This window comes from Staurois parvus, unplaced genomic scaffold (genome assembly GCF_062004578.1).
Source record: "Staurois parvus isolate SC_StPar_1 unplaced genomic scaffold, SC_StPar_1.0 ptg000694l, whole genome shotgun sequence".
Taxonomy (NCBI): Eukaryota; Metazoa; Chordata; class Amphibia; order Anura; family Ranidae; genus Staurois; species Staurois parvus.
In genome coordinates this window covers 4,894,823-4,919,628 of record NW_028318490.1, presented here as the reverse complement: position 1 = coordinate 4,919,628, position 24,806 = coordinate 4,894,823, and the positions used below count along the sequence as shown (strand labels likewise).

The following is a 24,806-nucleotide window of genomic DNA, read 5'->3' as shown; positions in this document are numbered from 1 at the left end:
TTTGCGGTGGGGTTGCGACACGTTTGCGGAGCGGTAACACCAAACTTCATTATAGGCGTTTGTGTGGCGTTTTTAACGCTTGGCAAACGCCTAGCAACCGCCGCTGAACCGCGCATGCGGTGTTTGCGGAGCGTTAAAAAACTCTCTGCAAACGCCAGGCCAACGCTTGCCAGACGCGTTTGGCAAGAGTTGGTAAAACAGTCAAGTGTGAATGAGCCCTAACAGAGATGAGGCCATTTCACTCCGTTGATTAGCTGCTGGACACCTGTGGACACTTTTCAAAGCCAACAGCAAGGTACCGGATGTTGGAATGCTCTCTACAATCCATACCTGTCTCTACAACAAAGACAGTACCCATCAGGCGCAGTGATGGAGGAGGAAAAAAAAGAAAAAAAGAAAAATATGAACTCTTGAGACTGCATTAATTTTTTAAATTATTATTTTTTTTAATAAAATAACATTCTTTGAAACCAGAGTTGACCATTTCAATTACCATTGTGAAAGTTCACCAGGCTATACTGTATGAGTGTGCCAGAACGATTCCTACTTCAAAAGATTTTACTTTTATTCTTGCTAAAAATAAGAATCATTACAAGTAAGTGAATTGAGCCTTATGTGGCTAATACAGCAAATGTTTCTACCGAGTGCTGACTGTCAAATGGCGCCAAAACGTAACACACAATTTACTATAATACACTGGGCATAAAAGGAGCTTTGTCTGACGGCAAGTGGACCACATCAGCTCACCAGACCTGCAGAGGCATAAGAGAAAAATTGTTAATAGCATTGCTTAAATGTGCACCAAGCTTTAAAAGGGAGAATTTCATATTCTAACATTTTCTTTTATGTTCAGGGCCCAAAAACCATTTTAATGTTTTAAAGTGGTAATAAACCAAAAATGTAATCTATTGCAGCTTGCCAATCATTAGATGTTTTTTTTCCCCTTCCATTTTCACCTGGTGATCTGGCCAGTAACACACCCTCTGTATTAGACTGCATCCGCTCTGGATGAAGGAGCACAAGGGCACCTTTTCGACAACAACATTGCTAATCTCATGGAAGGGGAGTGTTAGTTGGACAAACAGATTTAGATAACATAAATTGAAGCTGAACTCAAGCTAACACTTCATAAGCATTTACAGCAAACAGTTGTAAGCACCACTGCCAGTAGTAAATGGTTTTCTCAACCCTGTAACTGCTACATCTGCAGGAGAGCCTGTTCTGTTGAAAAACAAAAAGACTTATTGGCAGGATCATCAGGTGAAAATAAAGAGAAAGCCTAAAAAGAAAACTAACGCAGCCATCCCATCTCAGAATTGGTAAGCTACAATATAATAAATGTTTGCTTCTGAGCTTAATATTACGACCAAGTTCAATAAAAAAAATACTTCTAATTTATAGCGACATGTAAGGCAAGCAAGTGGGACTCCAGGGGGTTTTTTTCCCCCCAGGAGGGGTTGCTCTACTCCATCTCTCCCTGTCCCTACTTGACTGTTCAGACTGGAGTTTTAATCAAAGAGAAAAAGTCTGAATGCAGACAGCTGGACACTCTTCTCAATGGTAGGTTGCAGTTGTGATAAACATGGTTTACTACAACCTACTCTAATTTAGCAGGCCTTTATGGAAATATTTACAGAATGTCTTCTAATCTCCAACTTATGTTTTATGTGTTGCTAACCCCACAAGAGCAAGGTAATAGAAACACAGCCTTACAGTGCTTCATTGAAAATGAATTAAATTCACCTTAAAAACTTTTAAATAATAGTCTGCACAGTATTTCCACAGCTAATAAAAAGGCAACTACTTTATAGTAAATGTCTGCTTTAAATACAGATCATGAACATAAAAGAAACAGTAAATAATAACCAAGCACATCAGATACTCACCTAAGTAGTCGTCCATCAGAGAACCAATTGCAAACTAAAAAAAAAAAAAAAAAAAAAAAAAAAAAAAGGGGAGAAGGAAAAGTGTTAGATTATAAGCTCATAAATGTTATGTATGGCATTCTAGTGTAAATGAAAACTATCAGGAGACTCAGCAGGGGTTTTACATCAATTTCTTACACAGATCTCACAAAAATATAGGCTGTCCTTGACAAATGCTAGTCACCTGGTTTGCATTTAACATCTTCAGAGTCACTCACCAACAAGTGAAACAGTAAAGACTGACTTTGCTGCATTTTGCTTCCATGTTTGGGATTTATAAATACCAAATCAGAAACAGCCAGGCAACTGGAATTTTCAAAAGGATTCCAGAAATGTCAGCCTACTTATTTCTCCTTTAGAAGGTACAAGTTTAATTCTGGAATTCACTTTGTGGAGCTGGCTTACCTGTTCGCTAAACTCTTACAGGACAAAGTATCCTTTATTTTGTTAATGTCGCTCAATCTGACCCCCCAACCCAGTTTGTCAAAGGCCACTGCAACCTTACCCTCAAGTAAACCAACAAACTAAAGGATTGTCTAGCTCAGGATAATGTGAAGAGGTGCTGCAGTTTTACCCCAAAGTTCTGTAGGCAGCCCACTAAACCGGGATGTGCTGGACTTTTATAAACATCATACTCAAAGTATAACCAAGCACCTCTGATTTGAATATAGTTACAAATGTTGCCTGGAGAGATTAAGCAGTTTCCTGACGGATTTTATTTGCTTCCTGGGATTTCTCTGTAAATCCCAACTTCAGGAAAATGAAACAATCCACCCCTGCAATGCTGGGGTGCCACTGCTCGTTATGCCCATGTCATTTTTTTTTAATTTTCCTAGCATTAGGCTTTAAGTACAGTTTATAATTACCAATGTCTACATAAAAGTTATAAACATGGTTGAGTCAATCCTGTGCACTATATGTCCTGATATGTATTCAAAGCAGGTTTTGAAAAAAAAAAAAAAACCCACACACAAAACCTTTTACAACAGAAATATGGGAGCTGTCATTGTCGACTTTGAAGGCTGTCATCCTGACCATGATAGTACAACCTAATGAGTATGACAATGCTGTGCCCTGCCATGGTGTGAAAAGGGTTATATGTCACCCAGGATTCTCATCTAGGCAATTGTTAAGGGGCTCCATGTTGCTTGTTTCAAACGGAGGAAACTGCATTTCCAGTTTCCTCAGAGGCTGGTAAAACCTGGTTTGGGACCTAGAATCCAGAGGCTTTGTTGAGATTTGGGAGGAATGAAGGCTCCAGTCCTGGATCTTGCATAATCACTGTGCAGGGTTTTTAGTAGAGACATGACTGATTTAAGGATCCACCCCAGCAGAAAGAGGGTGTCTCAGCTCAGGGGTCATGACAGCTCCATCTAGAATATAGGTGGAAGCAAGTGCAACAAGAAGCAGCTAGATGCATGCATAAAATTTCTGTGAGAAGGCTATCCAGAAGAGAAAGACAAGGGACCAAGGATTGAGGCCAGAGCAGCAGCACTGCAAGTCTATGCCAGGAGTGTATGCCATTTGTTTTTTGTAGCAATGAAATGCTGAAAAATCCCTGTGAGGGAAACCAATGTGTTGAACTGAAACGTTGTCTTAATAAAAGCAGGAAAGAAAAGCCCCGAAAAAGAAGATTTAACCAAGTGGCTGCATCCTTAATGCTCTACCATATGAAGCTGGTTTTCCCACTTGCACCCATTCAACATGCTTGTTCCATGTTGGTGACTTAAAAAGGTAGTGAAGCCATGATCAAGAGGATAGCCCTGAAACCTACACCTATACAAACAAGTCAGCGATGGCAGCTTCCATGTTTTTATCCTTACAGGTGCCCTTTAGCAGGTCTCCTCCCACAAACCCCAACAATCTAGCTGGAACTGGAAAAAAAAAAAAAAAAAAAAAAAAAAAAAAGAAGAAGGAGTAGCCTAGGTGCTAATCAGCATTCCTCTGCAGACAGCCAACAGCTCCTGGCTTGAACCTCCAACAAATTGCTGAGGTAAAAGGCTACGGATTTTCTTGTATGCCCTTAAAAGTAAAATAACACTCTTTTTGATTTATAAAGACCATTAAATTAATTCCCTTTAGTTACCCAATTTATTAATTGCTAGGTTCATTATTTTATTTATTTAATTTAGCAAAGCAATATTTTCCAAACAATTTTCATAAACAATATTTTCCAAGTGAATATGTGAAAGGAGTTTGAAAGCTTGCTAAAGCCATGTATTACTTACAATATCATTCTTATCCACTCTGGTCCCCACAATCTTTAGGCGAATTTCATCATCTTGTTGTATAACAACATCCTGTCGGAGATATTAGTATGTTGGTTTTAGTATGAACAAACAGTGTGGCCTGGCCAATAGGAAAAGTGAGCAAGATTCTGTAGTGCATAACTAGATGGATCATCAGCATGAGTAAGAGGGTCTCGATTCTCCTATATAGGTTAGACCGAATAAAAAAATATTGTGTCTAGCTCTGGAGACCCCACTTACACAAAGACACTGATAAAAACCAGTGAAGCGACGCCCAACAAAAATGACCTGAGGGATAAACCATAACGGGAGGGACTGCAAAAACTTAATATGTACAGCCTTGAGGAAAGAGGAAAAAAGGCAGGCATGAATGAAAACTTTAAGATTGTGGATTTAGATAGCCCTACACTGTTTACATTTTGTTGTTCATTGGAAACTCACCAAGTGGGTGGCCTGTTGGCCCCCTCCAACCCAACATTAGAATTGCAGTTGTCTCATTAGCACAGTGGCTCTCTGGTTAGTAGTCCTGCCTTGCAGCACCTCACTTTGAATCTGATCCAGGATACAATTTTGGTTTCCTCCCACACTCCTAAGACATGCTGGTAATTTAATTGATCCCGGTCCAATGTCTAACGTGTGTGTGTGTGTGTGTGTTAGGGACCCCAGATTGCGAGCCATATAAGCACAGGGACCGATGTGAATGTATAATATGTAAAGCACTGCATAAACTGTCAGCACTATATAAAATTCCTGAAATATTATCAGCCCATACAAGGCACTGAAGCACACAAAAAGGTGTCTTGTAGCATTTTATATTACAGTTAATATTATTTACATTATTTCTCTCTCTGTCTGCATTCTTGCAGCCATTGAGAACTGAGTGAGCTATTATTGGTCACAGCTTGTCACATGGTACAAGGCTGTTGTGAATAGCCTTGTACCATGTGACCTCTGTGATCATTCACAGATTTCACATGTAGTAAGCAATGATGTCAGAAGTGACATCTTGCTTAGTACTTTGCATGTGATTACTGATTGGCCAATCAGTGATCACATGATTGGGACCTTGTACAGAGGTCCCGTCTGACGATCGGTGTTTCACTGTCCGGAGGACACAGCGGGCACCGGATCGTGGTGCTGCTCGCTCCCGGGGAGTGCGCACAGGTGGGGTGCGGGGAGGCCGTTTATAAACGGCCACCTGACCCTGCAGTGCCACCGTCTGGCTGTTTATATACAACGGCCGGTCGGGAGGTGGTTAAATACTGGCACCACATTGGCCTTACGATCCGGTGCCCGCTGTATCCTCCGGACACAGTGAAACACCGATCGTCGGACGGGACCTCTGTACGAGGTCCCGATCATGTGATCACTGATTGGCCAATCAGTGATCACATGCAAAGTAGTAAGCAATGATGTGAGAAGCTATTCACAACAGCCTTGTACCATGTGACAAGCTGTGACCAATCATAGCTCACTAAAAAGATAAAAACGGAATAAATTTTGGCCAAGATTTAAAAAAAAAAAAGAAAAAAAAAACATTCAAAATTTTTGGATATTTTCATTTACATAGCAAAAAAAATAAAAATCCCAGCGGTGAATAAATACCACCAAAATAAAGTTTTATCTGTCTCAAAAAAAATGGTAAAAAATTCATATGGGTACAGTGTTGCATGACCGCGCAATTGTCATTCAAAGTGTGATAGCGCTGAAAGCTGAAAATTGCTCTGGTCAGGAAGGGGGTAAAAGTGTCCGGACTGGAAGTGGTTAAGGACCCGTGGGTGTATGCCATCCCATGCCCCCATGCTCCTTTGTATATACAGAGCTGAAGAAGGTATTAAATAAATTTGCCTTCTCTTTGTCCCCAGTCACCCACTCTAGATTATTTTGTAAAGGGCCTACATACTCGGACCAAACCTTTTTACTATGAATATATTGGAAAAATTTTTTGGGGTTGGTCCTGCTATCTTTTGCAATCTGTCATTCGTTTTCAATTTCTGCAGCCTTTATTTCCTTTTTGCATATCCTGTTATATTCTTTGTAATGTTTAAACGATGATAGCGTTCCTTCATTTTTATATTGAATAAAAGCTCTTTTCTCATTATCTATAGACTTTTTAACTTTGGTTGTAAGCCACATAGATTTGATTTTTAGCTTGTTTTTAAACTTGTTCCCCATGGGAATATATTTTGCAGTGTGTTCACTTACAGTCTTTTTGAAGAACTCCCATTTCTGTGCTGTGTTCATCAATGCCAATATTCCCTCCCAGTCTAAGTCTTGGAGAGCAGCTCTCAGCCTGGGAAAATTACCTCTCTTGAAATTGAGCGTTTTTATTTTTCCCGTATGTGCTTGCTGTTTACAGCTAACAATAAATGAAATCATGTTATGGTCACTGCTACCCAGATGTTCTTTTATATGGACATTCAAAATAAGCTCTGCATGGTTTGAGATTACCAGGTCTAGCAGAGCATCATTCCTAGTAGGGGCTTTTTTTTTTTTTTTTTTAGGGGTTCCTAGTTGGTAGGTGTGCTAGGAAATGCATTTTACTATGTTTAGTTTTTCCAAATGGTTTAGAGTGGTTGTAAAGGCTCAAGGTTAATTAGGAGAGTAGGGGTGGGAACAAGCCGTGCTGTGTCTGAATGGACATACAGAGAAGCAGCTCAAGCATGCTCGGGTGTCCCTTTAGCAGGCTCTTTGCTGTGGGGACACTTTGAAGGACTGAGGGGCAAGGAGCGCTGGCAGGGGACCCATGAAGAGGAAGATCGGGGCTACTCTGTGCTAAACCACTGCACAGAGGAGTAAAGTATGACAGGTCTTTTATTAAAGAAAAAAAAAAATTATATGATCAGATCTTTAATATCACTTTAACTGGGCTCAAAATAAAAAAAAAAAAATATGCACAAAAAGGTATTTTTAAAATTTCAAGCGCTACACATTTTTATAAAACGTTCCTATATAGTAGTAAAACCAATCTTGTAACATAATACCACACATTTTACCCATGTGTAATATGAAGTCTTTGCTCATTAACGAACAAGAGATAGGCATGTCTCTTACCTCATCAACAGTCTTATAACAAGGTGGATTAGAATTGGGATCGAACTCCATTTCAGATGGAATTGACTGAAACAAAAACCAACAAGATCGGTTAGATACCTTCATAAGAATATACTGCACATACATGCTAGATTTGCACTTGCAGCCTAAATGTGCAGTATGTATGCTTAGAATTTTTTTTTTTTTTTTTTTTTTTTTAAACAGACTGGGGAGGGGTCAAAACTTGTCTTTTTTTTTTTTTTTTTGCTCAGAGGAATTATATTAGTGATATGACAGCTTCTGAATAAATTCACATTTTTTAGTTTTGTGTAAAGTAAAAGTAAAGCTGTCCTTCAGGGTATGTTTTAATCAGCAAAAAACACAGCAATCACCAACAGTGTGCAGTAACCCATACATCCAGAATTCCACTTTCATTTGCCATAGCAAGATAATTGCAGCTTCGTTGCCAGCAAGTTCCAGTGTTCAAAAACGGATATAACTTACATGTCTTGAAATGAAGCAGGACATTGGTCCAATTTCTGTAAATAATCCAACCTGTAAAAAGGACAATAAATCAGTGGGTTACAAACACTGCTATCCTGGATTAGTTACTACAAAAGACCATAATAAAAAGGCAGCAGCTTCACATCTCCCACAGATTATCTGCAGAAATTCACACTTTTCAGTGCTAGTAGTAGTTTTATAATTTTAAAAAGATGCTTCAACGCAGCAAAATATAGAAGATTTACTAAGAGATTAATAGACTGTGCAGTGGCATTCACTGTCCTCAGAGGGTAGTTAATGTGGTAAAGCTCTGCCAATTTCCATCATCCAATCTTGTGCAAGCAAAATTGCTTTTTTCCCCCCTTGCACCTGATTGACTATTTGGTAAAGTGAAGCCTTATCACATTACATTACGAAGGAAAATTTGTGAAACTGCACTTGCAAAGAGCACAGTCTATTTGCATTTAGTAAACCAACCCCAAAATATGCATTACAATACAAGCTGTTTTGAAAACAATCAGCTTTAGATTTTTTCATTCATATAGAAAAAAAAGCTAAAAGAAGAGTCATTCAAAGGATGGTAACATTCATTTACACACATATAGTAAAACCAAGTCTTGAACAGTGCAGTTAAAAACAAAAAATACAACTTGGAGTGCTCAGTGTTACTATGATGTAGAAAATGGTCAATTTATTGAATTCAGCAGATGCTGCAATTACTCACCACAATCTGTGTGCAATTACATTTTTGCATAGCTTTTTTGCGCGATACAGCAAGTTAGAAAAAAATTAAATGATACGGTCATACACCAATGTACGTTTCAAAAAAATGGATTTAAAAAAAAAAAAAAAAAAAACTAAAATCAACATAAGCTTTCAAGATTCAGTTCAAACTTTGGCCATAGTACTTAAAAGATAAGCACACTTTTTTAGAAAAAATAAATAATGAAGGCACATTTTTGCAGAAGAAAAGCACATTTATTATTTTTTTCCTGGAGAGCATTGCATCCATAATCAGTGCTGCAACATCAGACCTCTGCAGACAAGCCTTGCAGCTTTCAGCCCATACCTTCATATGGGCTGTCAGTTTGAAAGCTGCAGGACTTGTGAATGAACTGCAATGGTGCCCATCAGAGCCCTTGCAGTTCATTCAGAATTACAAGCCAGTTGCCGCAGTGGCTGACAGTACTTGTGGTTCGTTAATTCACAGGAAACTATGGGGGAGATTTACTAAAGCTGAAGTGTGCAAAATCTGGTGCAACTCTGCACAAAACCAATCAGCTTCAAGGTTTTATTGTCACAGCTTAATTTAACAAGCTGAAGTTAGAAGTGGATTGGCTACCATACAAAACTGCATCAGATTCTGAGTGATCCAGTTTTAGTAAATCTCCCCCTGTGAATAAATGATGCAGCTATGTGGGCAATGCTGCTTTTAAATTGTGAGTGGGGGTGCGAGGAGAAGATCCCCACCTGCTGTCACACAGGAGCTGGAATTAGGTACTTGTTCCACCCTAAATATGGGTGGAACAAGTAACATGTTCCAAAAGGTAAACTTATTTAATGTGACCCTTTTCTTTTGCTCATGCAGGACAAAGTAAAATGTTCCGTAAGCTACCAACCACAATCACGTATACTTTTCCTTCAATTTCTCTCCACTTTGCTTGGCCATCAGGAGTGAAGAAAAAATATCCAACTCTTCTAGGCATGGGTAAGCGTGTGACTCACTCAAATTTTCAATGCAACAGCACAGGTAATTGGCCCAGTGCTGTCACCTGAGAAGGGAGAAGTTTATAGCCTTGTGTAAGCACCAACAATTTGAGTTTACACAGGGCTTTCTTTGCCCTGGTTCTTGCAGCTGAATGAAGCGGTGTGGAAATGAGGAAAGGCAAGTACATGGTACTGAGAAGGGGGTGGGGGAAATAAAACTTTTTCTCTTTTTACTTTCTCAGTTCATTCTGCATAAAGCAGGATAGCACCATGTCTGGACTCCAACCTAAAAGGAAAAAGGGCACCCAGTTATACAGTCTTTAAAGATGACGTTTTTGATTATGGTTAGTATAATTGCATAACATTAACATCCAAGTTTGTTTCAACTCCCCATGATCCCCTGCACAGCATAAATATGGCTGAGCTTGGAAGTACCAGTACTGTGAGCCAATCAGGTTGTACTACATTGCATGGTGCTGTATTCCTTGTGTTCCAAAGATTGGAATCAAGAAAGGGAGGCGTTTGGACAACTTACAAGACAGGGAGAGGACAGAGAACTTTAGTGTGGTGATGTTCATTCATTGTGCAATAAGTAGGCCTGATTTAGGAAGGTGATACTATGAATAGTGTTGTCACTCTCCTTGCTAAACAATACCACAAAGTTATATGAAAAGTGAATGAACAGAAATATCCATATTTTGGCAAGCAGTATAGATATATTTTTTCTTCTGTGTATGTGGCGATTTAGGGTCTTACATTTATGTTAAAATTAAATCTCACCTTGTTGACTTGAGTAACTACAGCATCCACTACCTCTCCCTTGAAAGGCCGGAAGACAATGGCCTTGTACTTGACAGGATAAAGAACGAAGCCTCTGCCAGGCTGGATCACCCCTGCACCAATGTTGTCAATTGTAGTAACGGCAATTACAAAACCGTACCTGAAGAGAAAGGGGAAAATATACCTAAAATAAGTGGTTTATCTTAAAGCTGATGTGATTACGAGGGTTTCTGAGCATCTGTAAAACATGGTTCTTTATTAAAAAGAAAAAACTTTAACCACTTGACCTCCAGAGGATTTACCCCCCTTAATGACCAGGCCTCTTTTTGCTACTCGGCGCTGCACTAATTCAACTGATAATTGCGCGGTCATGCAATGCTGCACCTAAATGAAATTTACGTCCTTTTTTTCACACAAATAGAGCTTTCTTTCGGTGGTAATTGATCACCTGTGCACTTTTTTTTTTTCACGCTATAAACAAAAAAAGGCCAAACATTTTGAAGAAAAACTATATTTTTTACTTTCAGCTATAAAAAATATATAGTAAACTCAAAGTTAGTTATAAATTTAGGCCAAAATGTATTCTGCTACATGTTTTTGGTAAAAAAAAAATCCCAATAAGTGTATATTGATTGCTTTGTGTGAAAGTTATAGCGTCTACAAACTATGGTATAGATACTGAAATTTACGCCATTTTTTTGCTATACAGCGCTGCGCTAGTTTAATGGACAATTGCACGGTCATGCAATACCGTACATAAATGAAATTTACATCCTTTTTTTTTTCCCACAAATTGAGCTTTCTTTTGGTGGTATTTGATTGCCTGTGCGGTTTTTATTTTTTGCGCTATAAAAAAAAAAAAAAAAAAAAAGCTGACAATTTTGAGGAAAAAAAATAAATATTTTGGACTTTTTGCTAGTAAAAAAAAAAAAAAAAATGTAAAAATCAAATTTAGTCATAAATTTCTGTCAAACTGCATTCTGCGACGTCTTTGCTAAAAAAAAAACAAAAACAATACGTGTAAATTAATTGGTTTACGTGAAAGTTATAGCGTTTACAAATGGTGGGAAAAATACTGGTATTTTTAGGGTTTTTTTTTATACTAATAATGGCGGTGATCAGCGACTTATGGCGGTGATCAGCGACTTATGGCGGGACTGCGGCGGACATTCTGACATTGGGGGGGGGGATACTGACTTGGGGTTACTGACATCCCCAGTGACACCAATACAGTGATCAGTGCAAAAAAAAAAAAAAAACACTGACACTGTACTAATGGCACTGGGGAGGAAGGGGTTAAGTTTATTATTCAGGGAAAGGGTTAACTGTGTGAGGGGAGTGTTTTACTAGGGGGCGGGGGTGTGTACTGCAGGGAACACTGCTGATCGGGAGAAACTCTTCTGTCCCGATCAGCGTGTCCTAGAGCTGTCAGGGAACTGACAGAAAGCACAGCTACTGCAGCTGTGCTCTCTGTCAGCGATTGCCGCCGATCACCGGGACATAGCCGGTAAGGACCGGCTGTGACCCGGCGACTGACATCCGCGGCTGTGAGCGGCGGGACAGGTAGGGCGTTTTAAAACGTGGTTTTGCTCAGCCGTGCCGCCCTGCCGCCGTATTTCTACAGTGGCTAGGCGGCATGTGGTTAAAAATCTTGCTGGACACAAGGTAAATGTCACAGTCTTGGAAAGCATGCCTTAAAGCAGCGGTTCTCAACCTGGGGGTCGCGACCCCTTTGGGGGTCGAACGACCATTTCCCAGGGGTCGCCTAAGACCATCGAAAAACACATATTTCCAATGGTCTTAGGAACCGAGACACCGCTGCTCTGTCTCGCGATCTGTGGGCGGGATGATATGCTGCCCCTGTAACCTGACCACACCTCCGGGATCACTCAACAGCTCCGCCTCCTCGCCGCTGATTGGCCACCGGAACTGTAGCTCAGGAGAGGCACACAGGCGGCCAATCACCGGCGAGGAGGTGGAGCTTGGAGAGGAGGAGCCGAGCGGCAGAGTGCGCAGATCGAAGAAGATCGAGGGAGCTGCAGGACCGAGTGAAGAGGAGAGAGGCCAGAGAAGGAAGACAGCTGACAGGTAAGTGCAAATTTTGCTTCTGCAGGCTGTAGATGGGAGAGGGAGAGAGCGAGCCCAGGCTAGAGCAGGGGTCAGCAAGGTAAGTATCATTGGTGTCAGTGGGAGGAATAGTGCCCCATCATTTGTGTCACTAATACCAACGATGGGGCACTATTCCTCCCCCCACTGACACCAACGATGGGGCACTATTCCTCCCCCCACTGACACCAATGATAGGCACTATTCCTCCCCCCACTGACACCAACGATGGGGCACTATTCCTCCCCCCACTGACACCAACGATGGGGCACTATTCCTCCCCCTAATGACACCAACGATGGGGCACTATTCCTCCCCCCACTGACACCAACGATGGGGCACTATTCCTCCCCCCACTGACACCAACGATGGGGCACTATTCCTCCCCCCACTGACACCAACGATGGGGCACTATTCCTCCCCCCACTGACATCAACGATGGGGCACCATTCCTCCCCCCACTGACACCAATGATAGGCACTATTCCTCCCCCTGACACCAATGATAGGCACTATTCCTCCCACTGACACCAATGATAGGCACTATTCCTCCCACTGACACCAATGATGGAGCACTATTCCCCCCACTGACACCAATGATGGGGCACTATTCCTCCCACTGACACCAATGATGGGGCACTATTCCTCCCACTGACACCAATGATGGGGCACTATTCCTCCCACTGACACCAATGATGGGGCACTATTCCTCCCACTGACACCAATGATGGGGCACTATTCCTCCCACTGATACCAATGATGGGGCACTATTCCTCCCACTGACACCAACGATGGGGCACTATTCCTCCCACTGACACCAACGATGGGGCACTATTCCTCCCACTGATACCAACGATGGGACACTATTCCTCCCACTGACATCAGTGATGGGGCACTAGTCCTCCCACTGATACCAATGATGGGGCACTATTCCTCCCACTGACACCAATGGCGGGACACTATTCCTCCCAGTGATACCAATGATGGGACACTATTCCTCCCAGTGACATCAGTGATGGGGCACTATTCCTCCCACTGATACCAACGATGGGACACTATTCCTCCCACTGATACCAATGATGGGGCACTATTCCTCCCACTGCAAAATTACAGTTCTGAAGTAGCAACGAAAATAATTTTATGGTTGGGGGTCACCACAACATGAGGAACTGTATTAAGGGGTCGCGGCGTTAGAAAGGTTGAGAACCACTGCCTTAAAGTGTGCTACTACTGGCTTTTACTAAAAGTTAGTACCACAACAGACATGATAATTGCTGGAGTGGTTACATTTTAAAATAAAACTATTGGGGACCCTCCACTGACTTCAGATGTCTAGATCTATTTTCTGTAATTAAATTTACCAAGGAAAACTGGTACATCTACAAATCTAAGTTCCATCTTACATCTCCTGCTTCTTCCCTGGTCTCCTTTCTCTATATTATAGCCATCCCTGACAGTCTTACTCACGTATAGTGTTACCGTAGAAACATAAATCTAAGAACTAAAGCTCCTTCTCTGGATGCACTGTACTCTGTGCAATGGCCACATACAAAAGGGACAATTAACGCCAGCTAGTTTGTGTGCAGCCACACACTCCACAAAAACTCTATTGCTTGGCTAAGTGGTCACATGCAAACAGCACCGGTGATTGATTTGCACAAAGTACAAATCGGACAGATGCTGCTGTTAGCACACGCTGTGTACATGTGGCTGTCAGCAAGAACCAATGGATTCCTGCTAGCGGCCACCCATGTAAATGGAGACTCTCCAGATCATTTTTTTTCCTATAGTGGTCCAGAAATAAGCCAATAGGACAGAGTGGAAGAGAAAGCTTGGATCTTTAAATGTACTTTTTAGATCATCTTTGCACTGGGTTCCAGAGTGCTCAAGACTACACTTTCGTTTTCTACCTAGATAAGTTATTACTCAAAAGGTGTGCTTTACATCATCAAATGTGAAGAAAAAATAAAAAAAATAGGCCACATGCACCTATTAGTTGCATATACTTACTTGCCCGTGCATGTTCCCTCTACCTCAGTGAACAACTTCTGCTTGACCGTGTTGAGAAGGTTTGGCCCAAAATACCTGGGGTGCAGAAGAATCTCATGCTCCAGTGAGATCTGTAACGAGAAAAGGCCAGCTATATTAACGAAGTTTGGTGGGTGCCAGAACGTTACTTGCCTGGCTGCATTGTGCCAAGTGTAACACTTGGTGGAGGGGGAATTATGGTTTAGTGGTTATTTTCCAGGGGTTGGGCTTGGCCCCCTAGTTCCAGTGAAGGGAACTCTTAAGGCATCAGCATACCAAGACATATTGGACAATTTAATGCTCCCAACTTTGGGGGAACAGTTTGGGGATGGCCCCTTCTTGTTCCAACATGACTGCACACCCGTGCACAAAGAAAGGTCCATAAAGACTCGGATGAGTGAGTTTGGGGTGGAGGAACTTGACTGGCCTGACAGAGTACTGACCTCAACCTGACAGAACACCTTTGGGATGAATTAGAGCGGAGACTGCAAGCCAGGCCTTCTCGTCCGACATCAGTGCCTGACCTCACAAATGCACTTCTGGAAGAATAGTCAAACATTCCCATAGACACACTCCTAGACCTTTTGGACAGAATTCCCAGAAGAGTTGAAGCTGTTATAGCTGCAAAGGGGGGCCAGCTCAATACTGAACCCTACGGACTAAAGTTCCTGTGTGAGTAAAGGCAGGCCGACCAATCCTTATGGCAATATAGTGTATTTTATACTCACATGGTAGAACATCGCTGGAATCTCCTCCTCACACCACCCACAGCACGATATGCTTTTGATTACACCGTGCGCCGAATAATAAAGTTTGTTCAAACCAGGGCGGGGTCTCCTATCTAGGCGTCATGTCGTGCGGAAGTGACGTAAACCGGCGACGTTTGGCTGCTGTGGGGTTTGCATCTGTCCGAAACTTTCTACGGCGGAAACCAGGGAGGAGAAAATGATACCGAACAACACGGAACCAGCAAACGTAGTTTTCTGAAATATAAATAAAGTGAATGTTCTTGATTGGCTGGGGCTGGTGCCCATCTCCTTTAGTACCGACCAACCAGCGTAGAGGGGACAGGTCATGCAGCCTCCAATCAGGGTGTAGCAGAGGCGGCTTCAACACGGCTCGCTTTGTGCAGGTGAGCGACAGAGGGGGAGGGTCACGTGACTCCCATTGCTCTACCGTATTATTACTAATAATGTCACCTGGATGGGGTGCCTAGGCAAAGCGGCAGCCTCGGTGGGGATGCTGGCTGTCTAGTATATACATGTAGTATGGAGAGCTGATACTGGGTGGGCAGGTCAGTGAGCATTTCCTACAGTTATATATATCTTATAATGTCTCCTCAGACCTCTCCCCAGGCCTGTTCATTTTCTGATCCAAAAGGGACAGATGTTCTGCTGACATAGATCCATGGTACATTGTCCCTGCATGCTGTGTGTATCTCATTGGCATCCTATTGATGAAATGTATGTCTATTCCTAGTGATACAGAGGATGATTCTGGACCCTGACACCTAGCTGGTCATGGTGGGCCAAATAAAGTGACAACGCGGCGTGGAGCTCATCTGAAGTGACCTCGCTACCAATCTAAGCCTGACCACACACATATACAGACCACCGTGCAGGTAAGGACTGATAAAATAATCCTGTGTAACTAGTATTTATGTATGCATGTGTGTATATATGTATGTATATGTATATTACACACACACACGTACCGATCAGCCATAACAATATCACCACCCACCATAACCCATCGAGACCTCTGAAGGTATGCTGTGATATCTGGCACCAAGCCGCCAGTAGCAGATCCTTCACAGCGTAAGTTCACCTTTACAGAAAATCCATAAGGTGACCTTACACTGTACCATCTCCCCCTACCCACACCCAGTCCCACTGTCCCCCGCTGTCAGGAACCAGACGCCGCTTCACCGGTCTTGGGATTTGAAAACCATAATGGCTTAACCACCCATCCGTACCTCTCCGTGTATGGAAAAGAGGCATTCTAATTAATCAGTGCCATCACATGAATGGCACTGACCAATCAGAATCCGTCTAGCCCATCCTATCAGCTCTGCAAGGTGAGGAGAGAAAGCCAAGAGGGTTTAAAATCCCCAGACCGGTGAAGCAGCGTCTTGGTGCCTGGCAGCGGGGGGAACGTGGACTACTGTTGCAGCGGGACTGGGGGGGTAGGGATTTTCTGTAAAGGTGAATTTACACTAGATCCCCTTCCTATCCCCCTCCAGTCCCGCTGTACCAGTGTCCCGTTTTTTTGTGTAAAAGGTGAACTTACACTAGATCCCCTTCCCATCCCCCTCCAGTCCCGCTGTACCAGTGTCCCGTGATTTTCAGTAAAGGTGAACTTACACTAGATCCCCTTCCCATCCCCTCCCCTCCAGTCCCTCTGTACCAGTGTCCCGTGATTTTCTGTAAAGGTGAACTTACGCTAGATCCCCTTCCCATCCCCCTCCAGTCCCGCTGTACCAGTGTCCCGTGATTTTCTGTAAAGGTGAACTTATACTAGATCCCCTTCCCATCCCCCTCCAGTCCCGCTGTACCAGTGTCCCGTGGTTTTCTGTAAAGGTGAACTTACGCTAGATCCCCTTCCCATCCCCCTCCAGTCCCGCTGTACCAGTGTCCCGTGGTTTTCTGTAAAGGTGAACTTATACTAGATCCCCTTCCCATCCCCCTCCAGTCCCGCTGTACCAGTGTACCCTGACTGGTCTGCAGCTATGCATCCCTATACACAAAGACTGCGATGCGCTATGTGTTCTGACACCTTTCTGTTGGGACCAGCATTAACTTTTTTCTTTTTTTTTTAGCAATTTGAGCTACAGCAGATCTTCTAATGGATCGGGCTACATGTGCATCGATGAGCAATGGCTGCCCATAACCCCATTGGAGATTTGCTGGTTTTCCTTCTTTGAATCACTGTTGGTAGGTCCTGACCATTGCAGACTGGGAACATCCCAAAAGAACTGCAGTTTTGGTGTTGCTGTGACCCAGTCATCTAGCCATTATAATTTGGCCCAAATCAAAGTTGTTCAAATTGTTATGCTTGCCCATTTTTTTTTTTTTCTGCTTTCAACACATAAATTTCAGGGACAACATGTCTACTTGCTGCTTTATAATTCACTCCCACTTTCACATGCCATCAAGATAATCAATGTTAATGTCAGGGATCATAATGTTATGGCTGATCGGTGTATATATGTAACATTTAGCTAGGGAAGTACAATGGCTTTGTGGTTAATACAGTACTGGGTTTTGTTCTTGCCACCAGCACTACACTGAGCTTGTCTGATCTGCTGGCATTCTTGAACAGGAAGATGACAACTGATTTCTGCAATATGGATGAATAGTCTCCTTTTTATTTTAGTGGCACACATATCCGCTGCTCTAATATACAGTGGTTCTTTGTTCCAATGCCTGGGTACAACAGCTGCTGCCAGCCTCATGTTCATATAACCTCCTGATTGCTATCAGGGTTCATTCACACATACAGTGCCCTCTAAACAGCGATCCACATTGGATCGCTTTCAGAGAGCATTTGACAGGCAATGAGGAGGCATTGCGTGGCCACTTTTAACACCCTGTATAAACCTGTCAATGTCACCGCACCGCAATCGCATGTAGTTGCAGCACGGCTCTATTGACTTGCAACCGCCTGGTTTTAGTAGACTTTTAAAAAAAACACAGCTATGATGTTCAAATAGAGATGAGTTCAGAGGATGTCGAAACTAATCTTTGATTGGCAAAGTGATTTGAATGTCTTTTCCAGTTAGACTAGACAGACCGTAAACACTGTGCGATGACCTTTACACCTCATTCACACTAAGATTGTCAATCTTGCATTTAGAAGACATTTCTAAATGCATATACATGCTTGTAATGATGAGAGGCTATTATAGGGGTCGCTGACACCAACACTGTGGGGCCCCAGATGTTCACTGTCTGTTCTCGAGGCTGAACCCTTGTGCCTGCATACCTGTCAAACTCAGATGTGGGGGTTAGTCCATACAGCCACTGCATTGCCATTGAATACCACAGGCTGCCCGCGCTGCATGGGATCAGGGACCAATGGCTCTTGTACACTGTACACAATGGTGCCCTTACTTTTTCTGTTTGCCCTGCTGACCGTTGTCCCAGGGACAAAAAGAAATGTGAAATACATTTTAGCGTTGTCACCAGAACAAGGTGGAAATCTTCCAATCAGGACACCTGTTCTGGTGACACCCTGGGGATTCCCTCACTTTGGAGGCGTTTCCTCCCACCTCCTGTTTTGGCTAAGGAAAAGGAAGTGAAGGGAAATCTCTGCAATGGGACACAGAGTGCAAAAAAAAAATTGACAAGGGTTAAAACCCTCCATTACTCTATACAAAATGAAAAAAAAATATGTTTTGCCTTTAGTGACACTTCAATGTAACATAGGGCTGACATCCACACCCATTTGAGGAAGATGCTCTCATTTTGTGGAGATTTCATCTAACGTCCTGTTTATTTTGGGACAGAATGTGAAGGAAAATCTCTCCAACAGCTCACATATAAGAATTACACTTACAGGGATTTTCACCCTTCCCTGCTAACATGTTTTGTGTACACTATATTATTACATACTTTTTTTTTTCTAATCATTTTTTTTTTTTTTTTACACAATTTCTTCTCTTTTTTTTTCTTCACCTTTTTCTTCTTTTTCACTTTCTTTTTGTGTTTTTTTTTTTTTTCTCTATTTTTGTTCTTTTTTTTTCTTTTCTTCTTCTCCTCCTCCTCCCCTTTTTTTTCTTCCTTTTTTTTTTTTTTTCTCCTCCTCCTCCTCCTCCCTTTTTTTTCTCCTCCTACTCCTCCTCCCTTTTTTTTCTCCTCCTCCTCCTCCTCCCTTTTTTTTTTCTTCCTTTTTTTTCTCCTACTCAAACTCATACTCTTAGGCTTTTCTGCTGCCTTTGGCACAGTTGACCAACTGCTCCACCTCAAGAAACTTCACTCCTTTGGCCTCCGTGACTCTTCTCTTTCCTGGTTCTCCTCCTACCTATCTCAGCGCACTTTTAGTGTCACATACAATACCATCTCCTCAGCTTCTCTCTCTATACCTCTTCCCTGGGCCAGTTGAGCACCTCCCATTGCTTCCAATGCCACCTCTATGCTGATGACACCCAGGTCTATCTCTTGACTCCTCAACCCTTCCCCTCAATCTCCTTACGTATCACATATTTACTAAGAGACGTATCAGCATGGATGTCACACCACTTCCTCAAACTCAATCTATCTAAAACTGAGTTTGTACAATGCCTTGAAAAAGTATTCATACCCCTTTGAAATTTTTCACATTTTGTCATGTTACAACCAAAAAAGTAAATGTGTTTTATTGGGATTTTATGTGATAGACAAACACAAAGTGGCACATAATTATGAAGTGGAAGAAAAATGATAAATGGTTTTCAAAATTTTTTACAAATATCTGAAAAGTGTGGTGTGCATTTGTATTCAGCCCCCTTTATTCTGATACCCCTAACTAAAATCTAGTGGAACCAATTGCCTTCAGAAGTCACCTAATTAGTAAATAGAGTCCACCTGTGTGTAATTTAATCTCAGTTGCCTCCGCAACATTTCCAGAATTTGCCCCTCCCTGACTAATGAAACCACAAAACAGCTTATTCACTCCTTGGTTATTTCCCGCCTTGACTACTACTTCTCCCACCTCACTGGCCTACCCTTACACAGGCTATCCCCCATTCAGTCTATTATGAATTCTGCTGTTAGACTAATATACCTAACTAACCAGTCCGTGAATGCTACCCCTCTCTGCCAATATCTTCACTGGCTTCCCCTAAGATGGGGTCATTGTATAAAATTCAAAATACTAACCAAAAGATACAAGGTCATCAACAACATCGCCCCAAGCTACATCACCAACCTTATCTGCAGGTATCGGCCAAATCGTCCTCTCCACTCTTCCCATGACTTCCTGCTCTCCTGCTCCATTGTTGCCTCCTCCAGCGCTTGCCCTTCAGGACTTCTCTAGAGCCTCTGGAACTCCCTGCACCAGTATGTCCAATCAGCTCTTACCCTGTCCGCCTTTAGGCGATCATTTGAAAACTCATTCAGGGAAGCCTACCACACCTCCACCTAAGACCTGTACTTGAATCACCTCCATCAGATCATCCGCTGCAGATATTACCTTTTGTACCACCTCCCCCTCCCTTAGAGATTGTAAGCTCCATGAGCAGGGCCCTTCTGTATAGAACTGTATTGTAATTGTACTGTCCTCCATTATATTGTAAAGCACTGCATAAACTGTTGGCACTATATAAATCCTGTATAATAATAATAATAGTTTGTAGATGCTATAACTTTCACACAGACTAAATATTATGCACTTGGGTTATTTTTACCAAATAAATGTAACAGACTACATTTTGGCCTAAATTTATGAAGAAAGATCATTTGCAAAATAAACTAAGAAAAACGTTTTTTTTCTCAAAATGTTTGGTATTCCACTTATATAGCAAAACTAAAAAAGTGCTGATTAAATACTACAAAAAGACAGCTCTGTTTTGAAAATATGCTGAAAATTGGCCTGGGCAGGAAGGTGATGAAAGTGTCCAGTATTGAAGAGTTGCGAAAGAAGCTGCAACCCCCAGTGGGGCACACCTGATTGCGGATGAAAATCTAATGCCTCATTACAATTTTAGCCCACACTTCGGCCTAAATGTAAAGGTTTTTTTTTTTTTTTTTTTTTTTTAACTATCCCATCATAAAATATAGTTTTCAGTCTCTTCATGGCAGATGGAAACCTAGCCACACTACTATCTACCATAACTGGATGGTTCATCTGTTTGCAAGTAGAGAAATCAAACTACAGTGCAGTCCAAGATATCATACACACCATGAAACAAAGGTATTAGACGTATCTAAAAACAAAGTGTCTGTGTTTCCCATAGGAACTGATCAGATTCTATTAGTCCTTTTTTTTTTTTGTTTAAAAAGGAAAAAAAAATAATACAAAGAATTTGACTAGGTTATATGACATTTATTACTGTAGGCCCCAATGTCTTTGCTCATGTGTTGCTCCTTCTTGTCCTTCGCATGCTTACATGTGTTTTCTTTGTTCCAGACATGGATTTCCCAGACCACAGTCGCCGCATACTTCACAGCCTTAGAGACCAGCAATCGCAGGGTTTCCTTTGTGACTGCCAAATATCTGTGGGGACTGCACGCTTCCTGGCACATCGCTCTATTCTGGCCTCATGCAGTCCCTTTTTCCATATGTCATGCCGAGAGAGACCAGAAACACGAGAGCTTACCCTAAACAGCCAGATTGTCACAGCTCCAGCCTTTTCCTTGCTCCTTAGCTTTATGTACTGTGGTCGACTCAGTTTTCAGGAGGCCCCCACTGAAGATGTTCTGGCAGCAGCTAGCTATTTGCACATGGATGAGGTTGTGAGGGTGTGCAAAAAACGGCTGCAAGGTCGAGCTCCTGCTGAGGCAGATAGCACTCGCCGAGAAGAAGAAGGAGGAAATGGCTGCCTGGGGGTAGAAAATAATGGGCGAGATGTAAGCCATGAGGGTCAAGATATCAAAATTATGCAATATGAGGGACCGGAAATAGCAGGAGATGGGGAGAGAATGCCTGGGAGTATAACCTACCACTTGCAGGAAGTAGCAGGAAGCAGCAGGTATCAGAAGCAGGAGACAGAAGGAAATGGACAGAAATTACCAGGAAGTGTAAAGTATCAGGGACCTGAAACATCAGGCATTATGCAGAGAATAGTAGGGGGTTCTAGGTTTGAAATACAGAACATGAACGAAAGTGGCCTAGCGGCCAGCTCTAAATTTGAAATGCAGGAAGGGACAGTAAATATTGAACCTGTTACTGGCAGTGTGAAGTGTCAGGGGCAACAGCTCTCAACTAGTAATCAGGAGGCTGCTGGAAGCTCTAGATATGAGATACAGGAGAGGACAGGGAATGAACACATTTCAGAAGCCATAAGATGTCCTCAGCAAGAGGCTGTAGAAAGTACACTTACATCGCCTGCTCAGAGATTCACTTCACAGAGTCAAGATACAGGTTCTAATGGACAGGCAGTACTTTCAAGAAACTCGCCAAAGAGACAGGAGCCTGCAGGTAGCACCCAAAGTACTCCTAGTGGTTCCAGATATTCCCACCAAGGTCAGGACAATGCTGGCGCTAGCAGCCAAACATTACCCACTACTAGGTATTCTTTGCAGCCACAGGAAGAAGCTGGAACTACATTGGCTGTGACAGGAAGCTCCAGATTCCCTTTGCAGGAGCCAACTGGTAGTGTTGTAGCAGTGCAAGGCATTCAAAGATATTCCCTACAGAGTCCAGAAGTAACAGTGAACTCTGCAGCACAGCCTGCCACCTCCAGATACCCTCAGCAGGAACCAACGGGTACTATCCAAGGAGTTCAAGCACGTGGCCGATACAGTTTGCAAGTTCAAGAGCCAACAGGCAGCACAACTGCTGCTGGTCCATCAAGATACTTTCTGCAGAGTTCAGAATTAGTAAGCAATGTTTTGACACTCCCAGGTACATCAAGGTATACTTTGCATAGTCCAGGGTCTCCTGTGGGGAAAAGAGAAGAAAGGGAATGTACTAAATCTGAATTGACAGTAACAACTACTACTCAACCTGGAATGGAGACGGCAGCTGCTTCTAGTCCATGTAGTTCTACTGTGAGTGAAGGTCAACCAGCTCCAGGTGTATCAGTAAAGATAGAAGCCATTGTAATATCTGATGAGGAGTGTGAGAGAGCGGTAGGAGCATTTAAACGACATGGGTATGAAGAGGAGGAGGAAGGAGAGGAGGAATCTGGATACTTGCCTTATCATATGATTGCAGTGCCAGGTGGCCACCACCCGAACTATGGAGGTATTCTGCCTCCCTCAATGCACCCAGAGGCCATGTACTTACAGGAATTTGAAGGACATCCTGGCTTTCCTCTTTTCCCTGAAGACGTGCCCACTTGTAAGACATGTGGCAAAACATTTTCTTGCTCCTACACACTTCGCCGGCATGCCACAGTGCACACACGGGAGCGACCCTATGAATGTCGTTACTGTTTGCGCAGCTACACACAAAGTGGGGACTTGTACAGACACATTCGCAAAGCGCACAGTCAACTGGAAGCAGGCGTCAAGAAACCGAAGACAGACATGGAGCCCACGCCCCCAAACTTGCCTTAAAACATGAGTGGTTGATATTTTCTAGGCACAACGAGGCTAATAAAGCTGTCAATGTCAATGGTTTTCTGAGACAGAATTTCCAGGGAGTTTCCAGAATGGATTTTATGAGAGTGCAGTCCTCTCTTGAGTTACATGGATTTCTTCTCAGTTGTTTTAATTTATTCAACCTTAATGTGGATGTATGTGTGTGCGTGTGTATATTATTTTTTTTTTTTACACATTTAGAATAACTTCAGCTCTTCAGTGCTTGTTATGAAAATATGATTGAAAACATCAGTTAAAAGAATAAGTACTGATAAGACAAGCCCAATTAATGACTTTTTTATTACTTTTAATTGTGTTCTGATGGAAAAAAAAAAACATGAGAATATTGCTACAAGCTGCTCTCTAGGTTCATTTTGTTCTGGTGGATCGGTTCTTCCACAGGATCCCCTGACCAATGTGTCATTAAACAGTGTCTTTTGATGAGCAAGTGTGTTTTATGTAAATGCTGTTAAAGGTATTACAGAGCTTAGCAGAAAGGTCATTGATTAACCTTTACTTGGACTATGTAGGCCACCATTAGAATTCTACAAATGACTGGGGACTTGGAAACAATCTTGCACTAAGAAAAATATGGAAGCTGCCATTGCTAACCTACATCTGAAAAATATTAGTTTCTTGGCAACCACTGACTTGAATCTGAATGCAGCAGGTTATATCAACAATAGTCACATCTGCATGCATTTTTCAGGTCAATTCAAATTGGATGACACGTTTCCCTTAAAGCAGTATTAAACCCAAAAGCAAACATTATATTGCAGCTTACCAATTCCTAGATGTGATGGCTGCATAAGTTTCACTTTTTTAGGCTTTTTTTTTTTCTTCTAATTTTACTTGGTGATCCAGCCAGTAAGTCTATTGTTTTTCAAAAGAACAAGCTCTCTTCCAGATATATCAATTTTACAGGGATGATATAAACCATTAAACGCTGGCAGGAGTGCTTACCTTTATTTATTCATGCAAACGTTTATGCTAAAAGAACACTAAATGTTTGCTGTAACTATTTATAAAGTGTGCACTTCAATTTGTTAGTGTATGTAAATCAGCTTGTATCTTAAACACAACACCCCCTTTCTTTTTTTGAGTGATGGTGCTGCTGTCTGATGTGTCTTCTTTGCTCATTCATCCAGAGTGGGTTACTCTGTTACAGGAGGTGTGTTACTGTACAGATCACCAGGTGAAGACAGAGAGAAAAAAAAGAAATGCAGCCACCACAATGATTGGTAAGCTGCA

At 42.2% G+C, this 24,806-nt stretch overlaps 2 protein-coding genes across 3 annotated transcripts; one reads left to right on the top strand and one right to left on the bottom strand.

Annotated features, from left to right (window-relative positions):
- Positions 1–421: 421 nt before the first annotated feature.
- Positions 422–15,219, bottom strand: POLR2G (RNA polymerase II subunit G). Its single transcript, XM_089652858.1, has 8 exons — positions 15,060–15,219; positions 14,314–14,423; positions 10,199–10,358; positions 7,712–7,762; positions 7,229–7,294; positions 4,154–4,225; positions 1,887–1,920; positions 422–752 (listed from the first exon to the last, which is right to left on the bottom strand). Exons 1-8 carry the CDS (start codon positions 15,069–15,071, stop codon positions 739–741), a joined length of 519 nt encoding a protein of 172 aa, XP_089508984.1. The 5' UTR covers positions 15,072–15,219; the 3' UTR covers positions 422–738.
- ZBTB3 (zinc finger and BTB domain containing 3) lies at positions 15,201–23,999 on the top strand. 2 transcript variants are annotated; one of them, XM_089652856.1, is made up of 3 exons: positions 15,201–15,463; positions 15,811–15,952; positions 21,439–23,999. In XM_089652856.1, exon 3 carries the CDS (start codon positions 21,441–21,443, stop codon positions 23,529–23,531), a length of 2,091 nt encoding a protein of 696 aa, XP_089508982.1. In that variant the 5' UTR covers positions 15,201–15,463; positions 15,811–15,952; positions 21,439–21,440; the 3' UTR covers positions 23,532–23,999. The 2 variants fall into 2 exon arrangements, with proteins under 2 accessions (XP_089508982.1, XP_089508983.1); XM_089652857.1 differs by lacking the exon at positions 15,201–15,463 and adding an exon at positions 15,478–15,625.
- Positions 24,000–24,806: the final 807 nt, after the last annotated feature.

What these genes read in the sequence shown, in the direction of transcription:
- POLR2G (XM_089652858.1), bottom strand. An exon ending in GAGGGAACATGCACGGGCAA is followed by an intron (nt 10,359 to 14,313) that starts GTAAGTATATGC and finishes CTTTCTCTTCAG; the next exon opens with GTACGGTTTTGTAATTGCCG. An exon ending in GAGTGGATAAGAATGATATT is followed by an intron (nt 1,921 to 4,153) that starts GTAAGTAATACA and finishes TTTTTTTTTTAG; the next exon opens with TTTGCAATTGGTTCTCTGAT.
- ZBTB3 (XM_089652856.1), top strand. Translation starts at nt 21,441, where the DNA reads ATGGATTTCCCAGACCACAGTCGCCGCATACTTCACAGCCTTAGAGAC.